Source organism: Ischnura elegans, chromosome 8 (genome assembly GCF_921293095.1).
Source record: "Ischnura elegans chromosome 8, ioIscEleg1.1, whole genome shotgun sequence".
NCBI lineage: Eukaryota > Metazoa > Arthropoda > Insecta > Odonata > Coenagrionidae > Ischnura > Ischnura elegans.
Genome location: NC_060253.1, coordinates 114,860,495 through 114,884,499, shown reverse-complemented (window position 1 = coordinate 114,884,499; position 24,005 = coordinate 114,860,495). Strand labels below are relative to the sequence as shown.

General features: G+C 40.5%; 1 protein-coding gene across 1 annotated transcript in view; it reads right to left on the bottom strand.

The window, feature by feature from the left end:
• LOC124163447 (protein unc-45 homolog B) overlaps window positions 1-24,005 on the bottom strand; it is a 233,099-nt gene that overhangs the window by 180,051 nt on the left and 29,043 nt on the right. The window contains exons 5-8 of the mRNA XM_046540368.1: window positions 20,339-20,468; window positions 4,796-4,926; window positions 4,269-4,473; window positions 2,703-2,861 (exon numbers count right to left, since the gene is read on the bottom strand). Of these exons, the coding sequence (XP_046396324.1) occupies window positions 2,703-2,861; window positions 4,269-4,473; window positions 4,796-4,926; window positions 20,339-20,468 (625 nt within the window). The remainder of the gene's footprint in view (window positions 1-2,702; window positions 2,862-4,268; window positions 4,474-4,795; window positions 4,927-20,338; window positions 20,469-24,005) is intronic.

Here is a 24,005-nt window from a genome sequence, read left to right as displayed (position 1 = left end):
CAAAAAGCCATTTGATGCGTGGGCTTTCCTCCCAACATTCATAGGCTTGCAGTTGTCCCGAGGATCCTACTCCCTCCCTGGTCATTATTTTTTTATTGGTAGGAAAGTGCGTCGCACCGTTGCCCTCTATCCACAGAAGCGCTTTTCCCTGATCCCTTCTCGTTTGCCTCTCCGCGTTCCTAACTGCTCCCAATCCCAGCCAACTCCTGTAGTTCCTTGTCTCAGTGCTTACCATAGGAAATTACAGCCTCTCCACAGTACCATCGACTCATCTATACAAAGACCCCGTCCCGTTTTCATTGGGATTTCTTGCAAAATGTAGGCTTATAAAATCCCGAGAAAACGATCCCTTGCCATAGATTCTCGAAATATCGGTAAACTAAAAAACTTACTAGCTATCACAATATGACCACAATCAAGATTTTTAAAACTATGGTTTTTCAGAACAGAAGAAAAAATTCTTCAAGAAGACGTCAATTCTAAAAAGAAAGTCAAATAAAAACTATCAAATAAAAACTTTATCACCAAAATTTCTCGTAAAAAAATACAACAAAATTCAAAAATCCATAGAAAAGAAAAATTGACGTAACCAAAAATGGAGCACATTAGAGAGAAGGTAGGAACCAACTGAAGAGCAGCGTAGTGGCGGCAAACCGATGGGGCTGAGCGTGGTACCCATATAACGCATGAGAAAGGACCCAAGGCCATGTCATTCATGAAAGACATCCACGCGGGTGGCAAGTCGCAAATGTCACTCATGAATGACATCCACATTGAATGGGTTTAGTAAACAAAATATTAGCGTAAATCAAAAACCAAACTCTTTATTTGTAAATTACCAATAAAAGTATCCAAATTTAGACCAGTTGACGGTATTCTGCTTTAGGCTTAGGCATAGCCTCTTTCTCAGACATTCCTGTGGAATGAAGTGGGCAAAAACACCTGAACAATTAGGCTCCTTCTAACTCTTCATGATCTGCATTCCTCGGGCGCTTTTGTATTTTTAACGGTGAAGAGCAAATAGGAAGAAAAATTAATTATGCCACTCATATTTCTCTATTAATTTTATTTTCTTGCTTAGGCAAGTTTTGCACTTTTTGGCCATCGTGTCTACCTTCAAATACTTTCTATTCACGCAACTCACGGACGTGCGGGTATGCTGCCGTCTGCATTCTGCTGCCCGAAGAACAAAAGAAGATTGAGCATTCTCAAATTTTAATGCCACAATATTTTCACCGAAATGAACTACATATTTATCAAACGACAGTTTACTACATGAATTTGAGACTGAGCACTCATTGTTAACTTCATTTCTAACAGATCGCCAGAAATTACAAAGATTAGGGACTCTAGGTGAAGGTTTTCTGGTGATGGAAACTCTCGCTATGACGAGTGCCAACACCAAAAGGGCCTCATAAAAACAATTTATTTTACATGCTTATTATAGGGTCAATTGATGGTACCTTGGCTATCTCTCGTAGTGGTGGGGATCGCGCAATAGCCCGTACTTGCTTTAACGAGGTTCCACTGTAGTTTTTTCTTTCTCCTTTATGGGCTTATATTTATTTTCTTTTATGGTACACCTATTTCTAGCACTAAAACTAAAAAAAATCTTTTTTTCTACATCAGCATTATATAGCATCATTATCAATGCGGTGAAGAATGAAACCTAAAAACTAAAGAAGGGCTACGTATTGAGGTATAATTTTCAAGGGTTCATGAAGGTACCCCAACATTGCAAAATTTTATATCTACACGATAATTACAAAATAATCAGCCCAACACACGATGTAATTCAAGCATCATCAGGCAAGTTTGTTGATCATGTTTATAAAATAAAAATATTTCCTCTATCATTGAGTGACTCTTCCTTCCTCACGTTTCCAAACTGTTGATTTGCAAAGTGGTGCCACAAAGTTGCTTATTTACCCACAAGAACGTCAAAATTTGAGAAATTTTATGGACTAGCAGCATTTTCTTGGATATGAATGATTCAATTTTGTAGCCTTTCCGTGGGAGTGTAAGAAATGCTCCGTGCAACCTTCCTCACATGTTAAACTACGAAGTATGGTCGTAGAGATGTTTACGAGTATGCACATAAATAGGGAAATTGTGTCAGCCACTATATTTTTACTGAACACCTACTTCTACTCGATTCCTATCGTACCACTGTCAGAGGCAGTTATTTATTTTTTTTTTTTGCTTTCGCCAGAATAACTAGTTTTGATGAAAATTTTTTTGCTGTACTTGGTACAAACGAATTCCATTTGCTCCTGGGGACCAAACCCAATGTTTGTACTTTCAAAACATTTTGTATTATCAAAAATTTATATTATCGAGTAGCACCATGTATTTACAATAGGCTTTTTGCTGATACCACAATTTTACTTTGAATTATTTAAAATTTCGTAATATCCTGCTTCGTATAATGGAGAGTTTACTGTATTTCCAGTTCTCACTGCTTGGACTGCTGCAACAATGCTCATGGCAACTCTGCAAAGCTATGCAAGAGGGGATACCCTCGTTCCCTCAACTTAGGCTTCATAAACTACACGCCCTGCTAGGGTGTGTGTGAAAAAGTTTCAGAAAGCAGCAAGTAGATTACAACAAATAATAGTTATGTGTAATAATTGCAGGTAAAAATTCAATTGTACCTCAGTAACCATAACTGCTAAGCTCTAGTACTACAGATCAGTACAAACCTCCATTTCTCACCAGCTGAAGACCCCAGTCCAGGACACTGTAGTGAACATTCTGAGTTAGAAGAAGAATTAAGGCATCACGACCATCCCCACTCGCAAGTCGAGCTGTCGTTGCCATTGAGATGCACATTAAAAGCGTATCTATCTCTTTCTTGTACTCTGTAATGAGGAAAAGAAAACATTGGTTCACTCAATTACCTATAAACCCCACAATTTTTGAATGATTAAGGTCATTTGAAATTTTAACACCAAGACTTTTACAATAATCACCTTTATTGGATAATAGATACAATAAATTTCGGTCAAAGTAATTTCCACTGCTTCATGTTTCAATTGGTATCAATCTGAGGATTGGTTTGTAGGGAAAAATAGAAATAAATATATATTTGGATTAACGAAAAATTGGCATTACAGCTTTGAAGGGGCTTTCAGAGAAAAAAAATAGCATAGACTGGAAGTGGTCACCTATCATTCTTCATCTGAACTCTAACAGCAAACTGCCACAGCACATTTTGTATTGAGTAGAGAAGTTGAGCATAGCTAAATTGATTTTTTCCAAGGGTTCACTCCTCAACTCCTCATTATGTCCACAATATGTATTTTTCATTTCAAAGAGTCTTCTTGCACGAGTCATGGTTAGATCTAACAAAGCATGGCTGTTAAGCACAAAAAAATGGCATTGACATACTGCACATGCCTGCACCTGTTGTGCCTTTTGGGCCGCACTCACTTCATTTTCTATGAATGTCACCACTGATGTACAGGTACTGGAACCTCATGCCAAGTGCTCCGTACTGATAATTTAATGCTAATTTTTCCAGAAACCAGTGATGAATGAATGGGGGCTAATAAAATATTTGCAATGCCACACTAAGCTGTAAATCAAAAGTCTAACGCACATGCCTTGGCCACTCACTCCCTGCCACTAACGCAGAATAAACCAAAGGAACCCCTATCGTGTGCATCAAAAGGAAAACCCATCAATGGAATGAATGTGGCTCATTCCCTTCATTTGCAATCCCTTCATGCACAATTAGACACGATGCGTAAGGTCGGGTGCAAAGGGATATGTTGATCATCCATGGCATGCATCCCTAAACCATCCATCATATGTGCACTATGTAGTATGGTCCAAACAATGTGAAAGTGCTCAAATTTCGCATGCCGCCACCTTGTTCAATGACAAATAGCCAGAACACTACTTTTGCAAAATTTTCGAGCAATATAACCATTAACAGCTGTGCCTCTCACAGTCAAATAGGAATATTCATGTTTTCACCCTTTTCCAAGCTGGCAGCATATTTGAAGAAATCTGAGTGGACCGCTATCGCTAATGTTGTGGTCCACTCTAATTGCTGCCTTCTTCTGTATGATACTTTTATATGCTCCCCTCTTTTCTTCACTCAAATGCCAAGATGATACATAAAAACTACATAAGTTGATGCAAATTGTAAACAAAGCATTACACTCATTAACATACATAACTGAGAGCCGAGCATAATTGGAAAAGTGGCCCACTGTCACCACCAAGTGGCCACCAATGCACTCTTGCGTGGGATCACAAACCTTCAATAAGCTTGGTATCCGGTTTCTTCTCCTCTTTCCCTCCAGACACGGCTGTTTTGAGGCCACTAAAACAGTCGAGGATAATCTGCAGACAATGTTGAGTAGCATTAATGCGACGCTCATTTTTCCCCAATCCTTGCCCAACACGTCCAACACACAAGTCCACAAGCCATGGGATACCAATCTCATGGACCACTTTTGACGTCTGAATTGAAAGAAAAAAAACACTGAGCTATTACCAGAGCAGAGGATGAACAAAATAAAAACCATTATGCCTCAACTTCTTTGGAGCCAAATTAAATCTGGCATCAACAAAGAGGAAACAGGAAATAATGTCAACTAAGAGCAAAAAAGAATAAAGCCAAGTGGTATCCTAAGAGATGATTGGCATCAAAACAATTATTTAAAAGAACACCACCGATACAAATGGATATGGATACTCAAAAGGACTAGAATACATATTCTCAAAAGCAGCATGAAAGCATGTGCACGTGCCCCAAACAACCATTCACTCACTCCACACCCACCTGAGCTGGATTATGCTTGCACAACTCCCCAATTGCCCGGATGCATGCAACAACAATCTCTTCATTCTTCTCCACTTTGATAAGTCTCTGAATCTTTGGTGCAATACCATTCTTCAACATCATTTCTGACCCTGCAAAAGACAGAAATTCAATTCATGAGTCCTTAGCTCCTGTAAAAGTCAAGCAGCATGCAAATGTGTCTGCACATTAATCAGGGATATATTAAGCAGGGCTCTGAACTAAATATTATCTCTGCTATATTTCAAACCCACTGTGTGAATTGTGGCCAATTACCATGGGCATTGAGGCACCTGGATACTATTGCAGTCGCCCAGAAAGCAAAAGGTCTTCTGTCTTAAGTTAGTGATGATGAAAAATGGGAATTCATTCTTCACCTCTGCACATTCTGATAAAGTGGACAATTTTTCAGGTATAAAGAGAACTCATTTGCTTTCGGTGGTATGAATATATATATATATATATATATATTGTGACTGAACCCCTTATTTTGTTACCAAACGGTTTATTTTATTTTGAGTAATATAATTTTGTATTGCAATTATTTGTATTTCTTGAATTCTATAATTTTCATAACATGGTGAATCAGTGAACGAATGAGAGGTGAAAATGTGGGATTGTAGTTCGCCTAGTTCCCCACTAACGTCGTCACCATACGTGCAAGGTGCAGACGACATTAGTGCGGGGAACGATGGGTAAAGGAATCAGATAAAAGGCCAAGTTAGAGACGGGAGAGAGAGAACAAGGTGAACAGACTGAACGCACCTGAGAGAACGAGGGTGACGCACAAGCAACGCAGGAGAGAAATTATAACGCACCACGTCGGAATCGCATCTGGAGAGGAGGAAAGTCTGCGGAGGGCCCTTGTGGACTCTGCTACGCATGTTCCTGGGCATTGAAGGGGGTCGAGATTTTGGAGGACGTACCGGCCACGTTTTTGCAGATGCAATCCGCCGTCTGTTGGCCAGAGTGGCTTCTGCAACTGATCCTCACCGGAAAGGAAGCGTAAGCGAACAACGCCCCAATTCCCCTATTTTCCCCTCATGAAGCTCGTTAAAGCTGAAATAGTGTGCCCCAAAAAAGTGTGTGTTTCGTGCTCTCTCTCTCTCTCGTACGAAGAAGAAGAAGGACCATGTTTTTCAGGCAATCCCTGACTAACTCCTCTGACTCGGGGAAAAACAAATACGTATGTGTCGTCTCCCTTGCTAACCTCACTCGTCCTAACGTCTTTGGAGAAAAGGGAGGGGGGGGGTTGGGCAAAATCATACCCGGGAGTCTGGACCGGCACAAAATATATATATATTTTGTGACGGTATGGCCCGCACAAGTAATATTTTTGTATTCGTTCCATTTCTTTCTTTGTTTCACTTCACTCGTTCCCTGCCCCGAGCTTTTGCTCATTCAAATTCGTGGGCACAGCAGCAGACAGGAGGCCTTGCTCTAAACTGATTTAGGGTTTCGTATGTCAATTGTTTTTTGTGTCACGTGATCTACGATATAAAACAGGCCCCGGTGCAAGGCGTCGAGGTTGAAATGTGAGTGGATGGTGCTAGGAGTCAGATATGTACTCTGTAAGCCTGGCGAGAGAAGACCAGCAGCGCACCGAGGAGGGAGAAGATGGAGGAAGGAAGACGAGAGAGGAGCAGTGTCGTGGAGATTTCGTCAAGTCCATAGAAGATATGTGTTTTCTTATTACGATTACGTGGCGCAAAAATTCAAATGACTGTTGGGAACGCGGTCGTATATAAATTTGTGGTTTGAAGTACTACTGGAATTGGAATCGATTTTTCACCTTGGCAAGTACTCATTTTCGATTCCGGATCTTGGTTGAGAATCGAGCTTTTGGTGGTATGAATATATATATTGCGACGATAAGTACCATCAGATGAATTCGCAAACTCTAATGTTGGACGATTTCGATCCCCGGCTCCACTGGTTGGAAGCCAGCAGCAACAGTGCATACCTTCACGTAATCCACTGTCGGTGGACGGATCTTAACTAATAGGAAAACCACGTGGGTTCCACGGCACGCGATCACGAAAGAAAAGGAAAATACGGGAATTTTGAACCTCAATGCAAAGCACAGCAGAAACAAAATGACCTTGTTAAGATTGTGAATGGTTTTGGACATTTATTGGCAAAAGAAAAATAAATGAACATAAAGAACTTCCTTCTTAAATCTAATGAGGGATGGAATGATTATCTGTTTAGATGGCACACTGATGGAAAAAGAACAAAGAATGCAATACCCCACCAAAACAAAAACTAATACTAATGCATAACAAAATTCATAATGGCCTGTGTAGGAATCTCTACTACAATTATGAATGTGGTTGGATTGTCCAACTTGAATTTTACATGCTCCACGTCCACTTGTACTAAAGTGTCCAGCACTATTGGAATCTCAAGCACAAACTGCAAGATCGGGAGAATAATTATACACGTTTGGCTGAAAAGGATGAGGTCCACCAGAGGTCCAAGACAATAGATATCAAGTAACACTTCATCAAGGACTGCGTCAAGAGGGGCCTGATTAAGGTGCAGTATGTAATGTCCCGAGACAACCTAGCTGACCTACTTACCAAGTCTCTCACATGTAGAAAGACTCCAGAACTACCCGAAAGGATTGGGTTGACTGTTCCCTAAGTAAAGTGATTTTTTTTTCGTATTTCAAGGGTTGTCATGTTACATTATCATTTTTGCAAGCACTGTTTATGTTTCGTGAAATGGGGACATTGAAAATTGTGTTGGTGATGTGCTTAAGTTGATAAAAATCAAGGGGAAGTGTTGGAGTGGGTGATTTTTATTGTTTATGTTTCATTTAAAGGGTGCATATTAATATTGCCAGTAGTCTGTTTGGTTCACCATTGTTGTCTTTGTTTGTTGCTACATGTTACCACACCTTATTTTGTGCGTTGTAAGTAAAGTACGTGAAAAGAAAGACAATCAAGTTCCTTTAATACGCTCTGCTATTTGTGTGATTAACTAAGAAGGAAGAAATTAGTAAATAATTGCAACATAAACCATTAATTAGCAGTGACTTGCAAAAAAAATCTTCAAAAATTGCATTAAAGCAGACACAGTTAATGACAAATTACATGGCAGATCATCGCACATTTGCGATAGAAATAATTTTAGGGCCAACAGGAAAGGCAAACCACCAATTCCATCAAAATTGTGACCAAAATGTGTATTCTTAAAAAATACAGGCATCCCCCGAGTTACGTATGTCTCGACTTAAGTAAATCCGTACTTACGTAAGTAATAACCGTATTTCAAGTGATTACGTTAATTTTCGAATACGAGCGCGATGAAGTAGATATTCGCTCTTATACCCAATGGCAGAAAAAATATCGAATAGTTATCGAGTTTTTTTGCGTGCTAATAAAAACAAAGTGACCCATTTTGATCATTTCTCGAAGGAATTTCCATTAATTTCTGTAGAAAAATCGCTTATAAATCCCAAGTAACCAATCAACGTGAAAATTTGCAGTTCTAGCTATGGAAGTGGTTGCGCTCACTCCTGTACGATACAGCTTGTTCCACAGCATACACACCCGAACTTTCAACCATTTTAAAATTGTATCCTTAAATTTGGACATTTCCATCTGTGGAATTAAAAGAAAATGAAGTCCAAGCAGAAATGTTTAATGTGGAAAAGAATTGGTTGGTACCCACGTAAAGGCATTGAAATTTTGAGTGTTGGCAATGAACGCTGCGAAAAAGTGAAGAAAAAGTTGACACAGGATATTAATTACGTACTTGTTTACATGTTTCTGGCAACTGGGTTACCGTGTTGTATTTTGCAAAGATTTGATTAAGCTGCATTTTCTCTTTCTCTCATATTGTGTGCCAATGCAAATGAATACTGCGTTATTGAAAGCTTTTCCCCACAAACTTTGTTGCAAGTTAATGACGGAGTTGGCTGAATAAAAGCTCACTTTTAATTAGCTTTGTGCATTGGAAATACTCTTAGATTTTTCCAGCGAAGTACATATTCAAATGATGATATTTTCACGTCATTTTATTGAGATATGAGAGAATGAAAGTATGTTTGCGTGCATGAAAGATTGAGTGTAAGTGCGTGTGAATGTATCTAAGAATATAGTGATTTAATGGTATTTTTTGTGTGTTATTTGCCCGTAATCCTCAACACCCCTCCTACGTGTATTAACTGTGACAGTGAAACCAACAGATTCATCAATCAACGTGATACATACAAGGCAGAAGATATATTGATTAAACTTAGATTGCAGTATAACATAATGAATCAATTTAAGTATTCAGTTTAGTGTTGTAGCGTTGAGATACCGTACTTTCCCGAATCCAAGCGATCGGTCAATTTGGGGAATAATATTACGCATTTTGATTGGCAATGCTCGAGATGCAACTCTCAATACATATTAATATTCATTGATTTTGTGTCTAATATCGTAAGAATACACGGAAGAGTTCATAAATATCGCAGTGAATTGAATGAAACTTGACCGAGAATTTACCGCGCATTTCTCCGCTGAGAATCCACCCCACCGATCAAAATCTCTGAAGCACTAAACCAGAATGTTCGACTTACGTAAATTTCGACTTATGCAGAGTCTGCCGGAACGCATCTCTTACATAAGTTGGGGGATGCCTGTATACGAAAATCCATCATGAATACTTAGCCGGAGAGCCTTTATCACAGACTAAAAACACTACAAATACTCTGCATTCCTTTTGTGTAAGTAACGGGGTTTGCAAAGCTACTGCCTATTCAGAGAGCACAAGAAAGGCCCTTTTTTTAAATAATGAAAAATAACTTCAAGGCTGTAATCTATTACAAGTAATAGAAAGTTAAAGAAACACAAGATATGCACTTAATGTTAAAAGTAGAGATGGGTCAAATAGCAGATTTCTCGAACTCGAATATTGAATTCGAATATTAAAGGATTGCTCGAATATTCGAATACCTCAAATTCTAGAACTACGTAAAGCCTATTAAACATACGTTTCTTCTTCTATTTCACTTTGTGAATGTATAAATAAAAAGGTACACTGTGGAACCTTGATTTATCGTTTTTCAATGGGATGGACGAAAAAATAGATTAAGGTGGGAATGTTTGACTAGGTTGCCTACACAGCAGGAAACCCAAGATTTTGGTGAGTAATTGTGATTTTCTTTAAAGGATTCAAACAGGAATTTAGCTGATTAATGGAATATTTTATTTTATGCTAACAATTTGGGCATATAGTTGATTCAACTAACATCTCTTTCAAGTATCCTAAGGGGACACACCACCTCACGAAAAAATGATTGCATGCCGTCTCGGCATTTACACTGCTACGATGTATTTCTGTCTGATGTACACATTCATATCTACCAAATGCCATTTCAGCAGTAGGCCCATCTGATACCCGGCTTCATCCAAATTCTTATTTTCAACAGGTTGCCTGCTTTACCCCTACTACTACTGTCAAGCGCTATCGAACAATCTGAGGCGTTTTGCAAAATGCATGCGCTTCTCCACTGGATTTTCTTCTTCTTCAATTATTTTCAGCCCATCTTTGGAAGTTCTCATGAGATAAGCAGATGAATTGAAATTTCTAGCGGAGAGAAACCAAATATCTTAAGAAAATATCCCTTTGTCTGTGACTGTGACAATAGAGATTTAAAGCATACCTCATAAATTGTAACTTGATATATGTTTTTGGAATAAAATACCGCATCAACTTCCGAGAAGCTCAGCTGCACCAGATCGAGTTTCGCCAGAATGCTAAGTCTTCGTTGTATTTTGACATTTATTTCCTTGTGTAAAATGCTTAAATAAAGTCAGAAATACGTCGTGTTTGGTCTTATTCTTTTTTAAATTACACGCACATTACTGATATTTCCATCCAATAAAGGTGTAATATCAATTGCCGAAAGTCATTGTTAGACACCTTTTGAGCAGGCCAAGTGGTACAAGAAATTGACTACATATTAAATTCAGAGTTATCATGATTAACATATATTTCAACAGTAGATGTCTAGCCCGTAACCTCATTCCCAAATATGTTATCTCCGGAGCAACTCAACTTCATCAGCCGCTTTCTACACCTTGGAAGCATCCAAGAAGACCTGGATCAAGAAGGAACTGCAATATTGGTGCGCGAAACGAAACAATGTAGCCGTATATAGATATCTTCTGTACACAGAGCTGACGAAGTCCTTTCATTGGGCTGAGTGGATGGTGCTTGACAACCGAGTGAGGGGTTTGGCAAGTGAAATTGCCTGCAAGAAGTTGCAGATGGTAAAGAAGAAGCTACGAAACTTGGAGAGGCAACTGGAGAAACAACAACACCGACGACAACAACCTGGAGAAACAGCAACACCGTCAAGGAAAGAAACTGCAGAATCAACTAGGATTGCAACTGTAAGTCCCATGCCCCAAACGTTCCACCAAAGAGTAATTAACTTATCACAGCACCATTTCCAACCTGCAGAGATTAAACTGCTTGAAAAAGGCCTTAAATACTGTCCGAACCTTAAAAACAAAACCGAAGATTTTGAAGACCTAGTAGTGGATTGTGAAGTCGCTTTAAAACGAGAAGATCACATGATCAAGAGTGTTTTTGCCAATAGCTTAAATTCATTGTTTAAAAAAGAGTGGCGGCATGATAACGAGAAACCATCTGCCCAGGACCGAGAAAGAGCCATAATAAACTCAATCAAGAAATCATTTAAAGCAGCGAACGTGGTAGCCATTAAAGCAGACAAACGGAATGCAACAGCGATCATGGACCAACAGATTTACATTGACAAATGTTTAGAATTTATCGCAAAAATCATGTGCAACTGTTAGAAAAAGATCCCACCAAGAAATGCCAAGCAGAGTGTAAAAGTGCTATTTCCAAAATAAAAATGGTCCTCACCCCAAGTGAAAAGTGGAATCTAACAGAGATGAATCCCACTGCCCCCAGATTTTATGGCATGCCCAAAGTGCACAAACCTTCCATTCCCATCCGCCCGGTGGTCTCAGGCATAGGCTCCCCAGTGCATTCCCTATCCAAAGTTGTGAAGTGCAAATTCATGGAACATTCCAATTTCCTTGCAAAACACAGTATTAAGAATTCCATAGAATTGACAACATTCTTATCAAAAATAACACCGCCTAAAAATTCTATGCTAGTTTCCTTTGACGTGGTGAACTTATTCACGAGTGTTCCAAGAGATGAAGCAGTGCTCCTGGCCAAGGAAGTGCTACACGAAGCTAAAACGCTACAACTCATTTGCGACGAACTAATATCTTTATTGAAAGTGTGTACAAATCAAAATTATTTCATGTTTAACGGAAACTTCTACCTACAAAGAGACGGTTTAGCTATGGGCTCCCCATTGTCACCTCTGCTATCCGAAATATTTTTTAACAATTTAGAAAAGAAACTTTTCAATAGTGACCACCCCCTCCTAAAGAATGTTCATTATTGGTTCCGTTATGTAGATGACATACTTTGTTTATGGACGGGAACGAAGAGGCAACTAAGAAATTTTTTACACCTTATCAATGCTTTAAATTCAAATATCAAGTTCACTATGTGTGTTTTTGTAGAAAAGCTAAGAAATTTCCTTCCAAACCTTTTGAGCTAATAGATGACTCATGCAGCAGTTGACCTCCAGAAATGGGGAACTTTGAAGCAGGTAGGCAGAAAAAGGTCAGTGGGGGAGAAAGAGGGAAGGGTTAAACACGATCCTATTATTCTCCTGTAACTTGACATTTTCTTTTAAAGCTTTTGATTTATGGTCTTCGTAATGCCCTGCTTAATGCCCTTCGTAATGGACCCTATGCGAGCTGGGGCCTTTTGTTTGATTTCGGAGAGGAGGAAAGCGTCGGAGGAGGGGCCGAAGGCTGATGGATGGAGGGGATAGCGGATTTTGGGGATTGTGCTACATAGTTACTATCCCACGGCACTGAGGTTCTCCTGGAGGAGGAAACCAGGGATTTTCAGATTTTTTCACCCGATCATTTTTGGTTCCCCACGTCAAACTCTTTTCACCGCTCTAATCCATGAATTTGATGTAGTTCGTCAACTTGCTTAAAACGCCGCTTCATGCACTAAACGACTTGAGTTATCTACACTTTTTCCGAGTCAACTACTAATGACGTGCGTGCAACAGTATATGGCGCAAAATTTAAAGTATTTGAGATCATACTTTTAGCATAATTATTTGAAATCTTGAATATCAAATACTTTCTAGTATTCGAGGTACTCAAGTATTCGCGGATAGTATTTGCATGTCTCTATTTAAAGAAAATTTCATTGCAAGATAATGAGACAGTTTCACCATTTCCTTGGTTTCACAAATACACTATCATAGCAAAAACATCTGCCCACAATACACATGTCAGACCGCGAATCGGTTCCGCTGCCAACACACACAAGCTACAATGTATTTCAATAGCTCAGGAAAAATGCACTAGTGATAAAGAAGCTCCCACCATTAAAAATAATGGAAAATAGGCAAAAAAATTCATCAAAAACTGGAAGACATTACCATTCTTAGATAAGACATTCAACGACAGGTTGACAAACAAAAACCCTGCAATAATTTTTTTGGGATAGAATTCTTGGGGTAGTAAGGGCAATTAAAAACACAAAAGCATTGTCTATAACCTACTTAATAAACTTGGCTTTTAGGAGCATGCTAAATTGTAAATGAAACCAGCGTTCAATCAGCAATTTTATATTTTTATAATTATTAATGCAGAAGAATCTACAGTACATGCATGACTAGGTAAAAGTAATACATACATATACAGACACAGGGTGGCGTCTTAGTAGCAGCCTTTGTCAGAGGTGGAAAACCATTGGAGGTGGCATTGCAGTCAGGGCCACCAACAACGTTATGTATAATGAGGTGAATATTTTTTCACTGCTGAAAAACATCATTAATTGTGTGGTTTTTATGTATTTATATGGGACTAAAATTGCATAATCGTGCAATTTTAATTCAACTTTAATTTTGCCAAAATCGTGTTTCCATTTTTCAGTAATTTCAGAACTATTTTATCTATGATTTATGCTCAGCCCTGAATACGAAAATAGCATCTGTCAAGATACAAGTTACTAACATTTTTATGATAGGATAATTATTTTGGCCATTATTTGGCTCAAAGTATGACAACATTGAAAAAATTTACTTTTTGCAAAAATGGCCCTTTTTGTAAGAGCCCAAGGATGGACTTTTTCAGCTCAGCTCCACGAGAGAAATTCATACACCTTAAAAAGTTGTTACCACTCATTACTCCAACAAACACATTTCAGTTCAGGAGTAAAAAGAAAATATCCAAAAATAGAGCAAATAATAAAGTGCTTAATATTGTATGAATTGAACTAGTGTACGGGTGAACAAGTGAATGGTGAATATATTTTCTTCTTCTTATATATCTTCTTTTCCCTGTTAACGCCAACTTACACAATCACAACACACGCTCCAAAAACAACATACACACCCTCCAATACTCCTACAGAGTCTGTTTAAAAGGTCCATACCACTCCATTGCCACTGTGTACAATAAGATTCCTATCACCATCCGTTCCATTTCCTCATCAATCCAATTCAAAGCCAAACTGAAAAATATGTTAATTGAAAAGAGCTACTACAATCTTAATGAGTTTTTAACCGGTGTTGTGTATTAACTTATGACCTCAATCCCACTGATAGCTTTGTGTTTGTATAGCTCGTTTGTATCGTATTTTATTATATGTTAGTATTTTATGCTGTATTATCTTGATGAAACTCATGGATGTATTATCCCAATGAAGTTAATTTAAAAAAAATAAAAAAATAAAAATTTGAAATTGTAGTTCGCCTAGTTCAGTGTACGTGTGGTGTGCAGACGACGTTAGTGCGGGGAACGCGGGTATACAAACTGAATAAATAGGGAAGCCGAGCGAGAGGACAGATAGTGACGCACGAGCCAGCAAAGCATACGCTTAGAAGGAGAGCAGATAGCGAACGCACCACGACGGAGCTAGTATGTCAAGAGGAGGAAAGTGGGGGACATGGCCTTTTGGACTACGCTACGCAAGTTCCTTGGCATTGAGGGATCGACATTCTGGAAGAAGTACCTGCCACAATTCAGCAGACGCAATCCGCCGTCTGTTTGTCAGAGTATCTTCTACAACTGATCCTCACCAGAAAGTAAGTGTAAGCTAACCACACCCCAATTCCCAGTTTCCCCTAGTGGAGCTTGTTAAAGCTTAATAAGTGCGCTCAAGTGTGTGCTTTGTGCTCTCATGCTCGTACGAAGAAGAAGGACCTTTTTAGTCAAATTCTCACTGTTCACTACCTACCAAAATTGCCTTGACAATTAAGTCATCTTTTTTTTAAAAAGACATAGCTAAAGAGTGTTAATCTCTCATTGTACTATATTATCTATCAAAATTGCCTTGAGGATTAAGACATTTTCTTTTTTTGAAGGCATTGTGATTGCAAAGAGTGTTTAATCTTATTGTTGATGAATATTGGAGGTAATTGTATTATGTCAAAGGGTATTTTGTGTTTTGAGGGTACCGTATAAGCGTGTGTAAGAGGCGCACCCCTATTTTGAGCATCGAAGCTATGAAGAAAAAAATTTTGCGGCATTTTTTTATACTATTGCGCGGTGTTGCAGACGTATAACTGTCGAAATTCCAGGCGTACTGTAATCGAATTTTCCTTTTTCAATATTAATTGAAAGAGGAAATTTTGATAACTGCGGCGGTAATAGCGGCATAAGAGGGAGTAGAAAGAGCTCCGATCCTCTCTTCGCATACGCCGTTACTCTACGATGCTTGTCCTACTCTCGAACAATTTTGTTTAAATGCTCTCGCAGGAGTATTGCAATAGAATTGCAGCCGCGGAAATTTTTAAGGCAATACACGACAGGCACATAGCATGAACCTTCCCATGAGCTTGGACAACAATCGGGGCAATCTCAGCACCGTAGGATAATAACCACGTCGTAGATTTAATGGAGCCACATTCAGCCAATGCCGCTGCCGTTTTTTTCCTTTCCGAGACCCCACAGGAAAATAGGAAAACATCAAGTTACAGGGGAACAATGGAAACATGTTTCATCCTTACCCCATCTCACCAACTGACCTTGATTGATCTCCCAGTTTCTGGAGCCCAAATGCTAGGTGAGTCATCTACTGAGCCTGAAGATATCTCTATAGCTTTCAATAATTGTATGATATGCACGAGGTTCAAAAATGAAAGAGATCTAATGCGACGCATATCTGACAGCATTTAAGTTTTTTAAGCTCTAATTGTTTGACACAAAGATTTACAGTTACAACAAGGCTACTAATATTCAAAATAGTCCTAACAGCACAATTTCGGAAGAAAAAGCGTAGCATAAGCGCATTCAAACAAGACGAGACGGACCGGAAACTTTAGGCAATGCAAACTGCATATATCACATTGCTGCGCCTTCGCTTTGAAGGCAACGACGTCACATGCAAGATCGGACGTGTTCTTTCCGTGCTCCTTCGCTCATAGCCTCGTAGCTTGAAATACGGAGGGGAGGGAGTACGCTCCTTCCCCTCCGTATTTCGTTGCTTGCTTCGAAGACGGAGATCGCGCTCCTTCCCCTGGACCTCTCCTTCCGCGCTCTTCACTTATAAGCATTTCCGATTTCTTCCATCCACAATTTAGTCCAACAATGAACACACTCGTTTGAATTTTTTAAAGCACAGGTTTTGATACCAATATAATTTTCAGTTGCAATAATCCTCATATTAGCGTCTGAAGATGATTTTTGGAAAATCAGGTCCTCAGCGTAATGGAAATTACTCGGCAAGACAGATGTTGACTATTAACTAGGTATGTCCTTCAAAACTACGCCTTTCTCTACGTTTGATAAGCATGAATAAATGCCGTGGGATGCATACTCATGGCAGCAAATTTAGCGCGCCCTCCGGAGCAAAAAAAACCCCGTGCGATCTTTTCATGTGCACCTCTGGGGTACCGACGTGACGGCGCGATGTTTAAAAGATAAGCAAACAGGAGAATTTTTAAAATACACCCATGTCTCTTATAGCGCTAGGGATGCGTTCCTTGGGGTCTTTGCTCTATACGAATTTGCGTTATACGAGAGCGTTTTAATATTTGGAAGATAGGAATGCGTTCCTGGTAGCATAGGTCTTGGGTATTGAATTTCCTCTTAAACATATATATTCCCATAAATTGCCTTAGAAAACATTATTTATATAAATTTTTATAGTTTAAAACATCTTTAAAGATAGTATTCTCGCATTTGAAGACTTTTATTCATGTTAAAAAAAATTCTTACGTGCTTTTGAAATTCCCTCCTGTCGTGCGGGTAGGCTAACTTCTGTTATCTAAGGGGTTCTTAATGCATTGCCGGCAGTTGACGATTTTTCAAACCAGTCTAAAAACAACTATTGTGTCACCCAGGCCCTTATGTCGCTCATCGAAGTGACAGGCAAATGCTACTTTGAATGCCATTTCATAGCTAGCGGAGTTTATGAATGATAAATCACTTTTAATTTGAAGTCCTCCGAGTCATTAGCAGCTACGTGAAACAGTCTTTAAACGCCTTGAAACCTGACCCAGGTTTTCCTTCCCTGAAAATGAATGAACGAGAATGCATTCTTTTCCAAAAGAATATCGTTTGGTCAACACTAAAAACTAGTTGAGGGGGAAAGGAGCCACTTTCAATCACAGCTTGGAGTTCATCAGAAAATGTTGTGGTGACTGAGCTATCAACACTTGCAGATTCACTTGATATCGCCGCACTGAAAATACCTGCTTGCCGTTTAAATTCTGGAACCAACCGGAGCTTTCACTAAATGTCTCGGAGCGATTACCACTCTCGTCTTTTTGTACTGATTCACTATGAACTTTCCGTATGTGTAGACCGCTTGGTTGAAGCTGGTGCGGCTGAGGTCACTGATGTTTTAACTTCGTCTTTATTCAGAATAAGGCATCGTGCGTTCAAACTTCCGTGCAATTTCGCTTTGAATTTCTCCATTTTCAAAGCAATTGACCTATATTTCTCTTCTAGGTTTATGGTTTTTCTTGATAAATTCTTGATTTTTCTACCCGCATTCCTATCTTTTGCCATTTTCTCTTGGTTTTTACTCTGCATGGCTCTATCTAAATCACCTTCTACTGCTGAACTGTATTCTTGAGACGCAGAGGGCCTACGACTGTGGGGAGGGAACGAAGCTATTGTGTTTGAGACTCTATAGCGGACCCTCTTATATGTTGATGCTATTCATGCGCAACTCAGCCACCGCTCCATTTCTCCCCCGTGAATACTGATGACCTTGAAGGCTTTAGCGTAGACCATCTACCTGGAAGTCAATCGCCCGATAACCTATGACGGCAAAAATTACGTCTCAACCAGTATTGCTTAAAAAAAACTCATTTCCACTAGCCCCACGCTTAATTAATGATCTAAATTAACTCATTCTGTTAAGGAGACGAGATAAATCACTTCGGTAGGCCGGCTATCTGGACCCAAAGACGAGTAATACTTTTGGCCATCGCACAGCAATGGAATTCGATTAATATATAAACAAAAAAGAAGATTTGAGGCAAGCAATAATATTAATATGCGTAAAATGATAGAAATTTCGTGTGTACTTAGCGCAAGTTCATGTTTTATCACGAGAGCGTTTAAGATTTTTGATTAGGCTACACTGCGTTGCAATGTTTCCCCGAGGAACGAATTTGCGCTATATCGAAATTGCGCTAATCGAAATTGCGCTATACGAGACATGGGTGTACGTCACTAAGGGAGAAACTCCCCTGCCTGCCGCTTGTTTTTAACCTAAGGTTTCAGATGACTGACTCACGCTGAAAACCAAGGCCACGCAGTTCCCCTTAGACTTGCGACCAGTGAAGGGGAGGGGGGAAGATAAGAAGTTTGTGTAAGAGGCGCACCCTCATTTTCGGCTGTAATTTCTGGGAAAAAAGGTGCGCCTCTTACACGCGCTTATACGGTATTTTGTGTTTTTAGGGTATTTAGTGTTATCAAGGGTTATTTCTTGTTATCATGTTTTGATTCATTAAAACTGTTTTATGTTAAAAGGAACTAGGCCCGGCATCTTGTTATTTAAGGGGGGAGATTTGTCAGCTTATTCGGCGATTCCTCTGCCACCCATCAATTTTACTGTTTTAGTGCAAATCAAACGGCGCTGGTCGCTAGAAATCCAAGTTCCCTAACCCTGGATCGGAGGAGGGGAGTGGTGGACGAAGGCAGTGACTCCTCCGACTCAGGGAAAAATAATTACGTGTGTGTCACCCTGTTTGCTAACCTCACTCCTCCAAATATCCTCTGAGGGAACGGAGGTTGGGCAAAATCATATCCGGGAGTTGGGACCGGCACAATATATGTCCACAGACATGGCAGAAGAGGAATATTGTGTTTACTCAAGAGAAAATTTTTTTTAAATTTGTCACTGGACATTCTGTAACTAGTCATAGTGTATGTATAATCATGTCTGTTATCATCTGTCATGTCCATGGACTGCAGATTTCACGAACATGATGTACACGGACATGATGTACAAGGACATTATGTCCACATACATGACGATTTCCTCTAAATTAAGTTAATTTGGGACTAAATATAAGTTAGGGCACTGTCCTTACTACATTGAACTTGCATTTTATAGCTGCAAAATATATCTCAATTGTAATTAGCAAAAGAATTAACTTTTACTAATTTTTACCCGACCATGGACATGACTGATGATGAAAGATTTGATGCTTTCCCGGCGAATGATGTGAGTAAACTTCTCTCGGGTTTCCCACCGGGCCATTATGAAGCCTTTAACCTGGTGGGAAACCCGAGAGAAGTTAACTCATGACTGATGATCTTGGCTCTTACAAAAAACTGAAACAAAATTTTTCTTCCAGCATTAAAACATTCACTAAAGCCAGTATAAAATCAAGCAACCCAATATAGCTGACAATATCTTTCTCTACTCACTGGTGTTTCAGGGTTGCCACCATATCCTATGAATAATCCCCCCTTTTTCCTGTGTGTCCACGGACATTGCTTTTTTCAGTAGGACAAATGTTTTTTTTTATTTTACAATAAATATTATGAAATAAAGCAACCCAAAAAGACTATTTAGGAATGTTAATATTGTTTTAATTTGTTTAATCATAGATTTTATAATACATTATTTAGTAAAGGTTGTTAATATGCACAATAAACACCTCTTCGGAAATTTATGTGCGGCCGTCCATGGACGTGACGAATCATGGTCTGTGGACATTAAATTTGGGGAAAATTATTTTTTTCCTTTTCTACTTTGTCACTAAAATTAGTAAATGGGTACATAAAATAATATGCCACTTTACTTTAGATTTTTTTTTGGCAGTCTATGGGCATAATTTCGTACGATTGTGGGATAATGACCCTTGTGTATCCTCATGTATGGGGAGTTTTGACCAGCTGACAACCTGCGCTGGCTGAGGCAATATTACTCCACGCACACATACATTAGCACCAAAACATGAAGAAAAAATGAACTCAAACTCACCTGCACGCTCTCTTGCTAAAACGATTAGGTTGTTGGCAGCTGTTTCCCTCTTTTCTTTGTCACCACCGAAGTCAAACACAATATCTGACATACTCTGCAGTTTATTCCCTGTTTGAGCATTGGTTCGAAGCTGAAATTTTAAAATAATTAGGAGACTTCAGCATTAACAGTGGAATATGACAGAATGTTTCAAGATTTACCCCAAAGATGAAATTTGCAATGAGAAAATCATTTTGTTTGGCTAAGATTCAAACCTAGATCTATTGATTGCCGTTCAGGTATACTAACACCCAAGCCCTCTTCTTCCAACCTCAATCTGAGGCTGAGTTTTAGGGAACATGTTTCATGATGTTGGCCCAAAAAGAAATAAGTATGCATGTATACACAGAAGATAACTAAGGACCATGGGCAAAATTATAAGTGAAATTCTCAACAATCTGTCACCATTTTACATACATAATATTTTATTTTCATCGCTAATAAATACATTTCCTCATAAAACAACATACTGAGCAAGGGAAAGCCAGGTAAAATGGCAAGGTGGGTGAGGTGATAAACTCGGTTTTCCTCTCATGCATTCATAGATAACAGCATGAGTTTTAGCTCTTCCTGGGAATCAAGCGATTAGTAATTAAGTTCCCTGCAAAAGAACGTGAGCCAGATTGTATTGTGATCATTAGCAAGTGAGACATGTTTTCTCAGGCAATTGCAATTTTTGTGGGTTCCCAGAGTAAGGAATTACTCGATTACGGTAATGTAAGGGGCGACTGCCGTTTCCCTTGCCTCATTTCCTTTTCTCAGACCAGCTCAGCTATAAAATCCCTTCCTTTCGCTCTCACGATTCCCCTACCACTCAACGCAGACAGGAAGCGCTCGCATGGCCACGTAAGGTAAGAGATCTTTTCTTAAGAACGTGAGCCTGCAACGCACCTGGGAAAGAACGGAAAAACGCTGATGAGAGGGAGACGGCAGTTCGCGGGGCAGTTCGGGGCAGTCGACGGTTGTAAGGAAACCAAGGCAGAATAAAGTGTGATTCTCCCCGACATGTGACTTCTCCTTTTTCTGCGCGACTTTCCTTATCCTTCTGCGGATGACGAGGACGACAGCGCCCGGCAACTTACAACTTGGTGTCAGAAGTGGGATTCGTCCATCTAGCTGTAGCAGACCTGAGGACGGAATATCGTCGCGGAAGAAGGAGGTAAGATCATTATGGCGGGGCGAGTTAGTGTTGGTGGAAAAGAGGTGGAGTTGCAGCAAGTGATAGAGGACGTCCATGAGAGGCTTCGTGAGTTAGCCTGTGAAAATCAATCCCTAAAATCCCGATTGGCTGAACGTGATAGTGCCCCTAATTCCAGTTTAGGCCCCGACAGTAAGAAGTTCTCACTATTATCGTCGTGTAGGAGTGTTTACGGGTGGTCAGTCGGAGAATGTATTTGCATTTTTTGAGTGTTTGGACGAGATAGCGGTAATAAGTGGCTGGGCTGATGCGGATAAGTTACGGGTTGCAAGATTGCGTGTGTCGGGTGGTGCAGCGGAATTCGTCCGCTCGAAGCAGGAGTGCCGTGACGCCGCCTCTTATGAAGACTTTAAAAAAGTGTTTATTGAAAGATATAAGCGGAAACACGACGCTCGGTTCTATCGGGAGGTTGTCTCTCAGATGAAGCGGGGCCCAACGGAGGATATAGAGGCTTTCGCTGATCGGATAAGGAATGCTAACGCGAACACTTATGAGAGAAATCGATCCCAGGAGTTTTTTTAAGCCACCCTATTTGAAGCCGAGCAGAGGGCGTTGGACGCGTTCCTGAATGGACTCTCCGGTGAGGTTGAGCGCAGATGCCGCCATGATGCGCCGAAGACCCTCGACGATGCTGTCAGAAGCGCCTTGCGGGCTGAGGCGATTGAGGCGAAGGTGGCATCGCGGGCGCCGCCAATCCCCCCGAAGATTTTTCGGGCGCCAAACGAGAGGAAATGTTTCAATTGTCTCCAGCCTGGACATTTTGCACGGGAATGCAGACTGCCGCGAAGGGATCAATGTTACGCTTGTGGCAAGGTGGGACGTAAGTATCTTTAATATCAAGTGAAATAAGTGGCCGTTATGGGCTCTCAAGCCCGGGGTGCCACCTGAGAGGAATCACGGGAAGGACGCTTTGGGCACACGGGCAAAAGGTGGTGTCTTTACGTTTGGATGATCACGTCTATCCCATGAAAGTGCAAGTTGTGGGCAAGTTGGACGGAGTGGATGGCATCATGGGATTAGATTTTTTGGAAAAACATCGAGGTGTATTGGACGTGTGTAATGGGATTTTGCACTTGTGGGGGCGGCAGATTCGGTTATTAGGTCGCCGAAAGGAAGGATATGGCGACCCAAGTCTAAATTTTCCTTCAGATCAACAATCAAGGGATATAAGACGGGAGGAGATAAACTTCGGTGGGAGTAAAGAATATCCTGTGTGCCTAGGGGGAGAAATAAGGGTGCCGCCTAACTCTGGGAGGCTTTTGAGAATTACGGTGGATGAGTGCGTTGGTGCAGGGACATATTCAGTGGAGCCTGCATTGGAGACGTTGGAAAACTGTTATGTTGCGAGGGGACTGTGCACCGTTGATAAGGAGTAGTCAATCACACTGCAAGTAACCAATTTTGGCCGCTAGGAAGTAGTACTACGTAAAGGGACTACGTTAGGAATGGCTGTAAAGTTGGAGCCCTACGAAGCGGGGGCTGGAAAGATTCACGGGAAGAGGGTGAGGACGATAGCGTCGGCTAAGAGCGGGGAAATGTTCCGCGAAAAGTTGGCGCACCTGGATGTCGATGAGAGGGAGATCATCCATCCACTACTAAAAGAATTCGAGGATCTGTTCACGGAGAAGGATATACTACCTGTTACCGCCCTGACGTCTCACCGAATCAACACAGGCAGCGCCCCTCCTATCTACAGAAGACCTGATCGAGTACCACATCGATTGAAGCCCGTTGTGGAGTCGTTCGTCGACGAGCAACTCGAAGCGGGTATAATTGTCCATAGTGACAGCCCTTGGGCATCCCCAATTGTGATCGTGCCAAAAAAATCGGCTGATGGAAACCCGGCGTACCGGTTTTGTGTGGATTTCCGGGCTTTGAATGCGGTCCCTGTCCCTGATGTGTACCCCATTCCCAACGTCGTCGAATCTTTAGACTATCTGGGTAAATCGCGATTTTTTTCAACGCTGGATTTGACGAGTGGTTACCATCAAATACCGATGCATAAAGATGATCAAGAAAAGACCGCTTTTAATGTCAACAGCGGGCATTATCACTACACTAGGATGCCGTTCGGATTGCGGAATGCACCTGCCACATTCCAAAGGATGATGGACGGCCTCCTACGGGGCTTGAAGCCGGTACAATGCCTCGTGTATTTGGACGACGTGATCATCTTCGGTGCAACGATAGAGGAGCATGCCGTACGGCTGCGTGCCGTACTCGACAGATTAAGGAACGCCGGGCTCACGCTTAAGTTTGAGAAATGTAAGTTTGCGGAGGAAAAGGTGAACTATTTAGGTCACGTGATTTCAAAGCATGGAGTGCAACCTGACCCGGGAAAAGTATCCGCCGTGCAGGAATTTCCCACCCCTGCCAACGTGAAGGAACTTCAGTCATTTTTAGGACTTGCGAATTACTATCGTCGCTTTG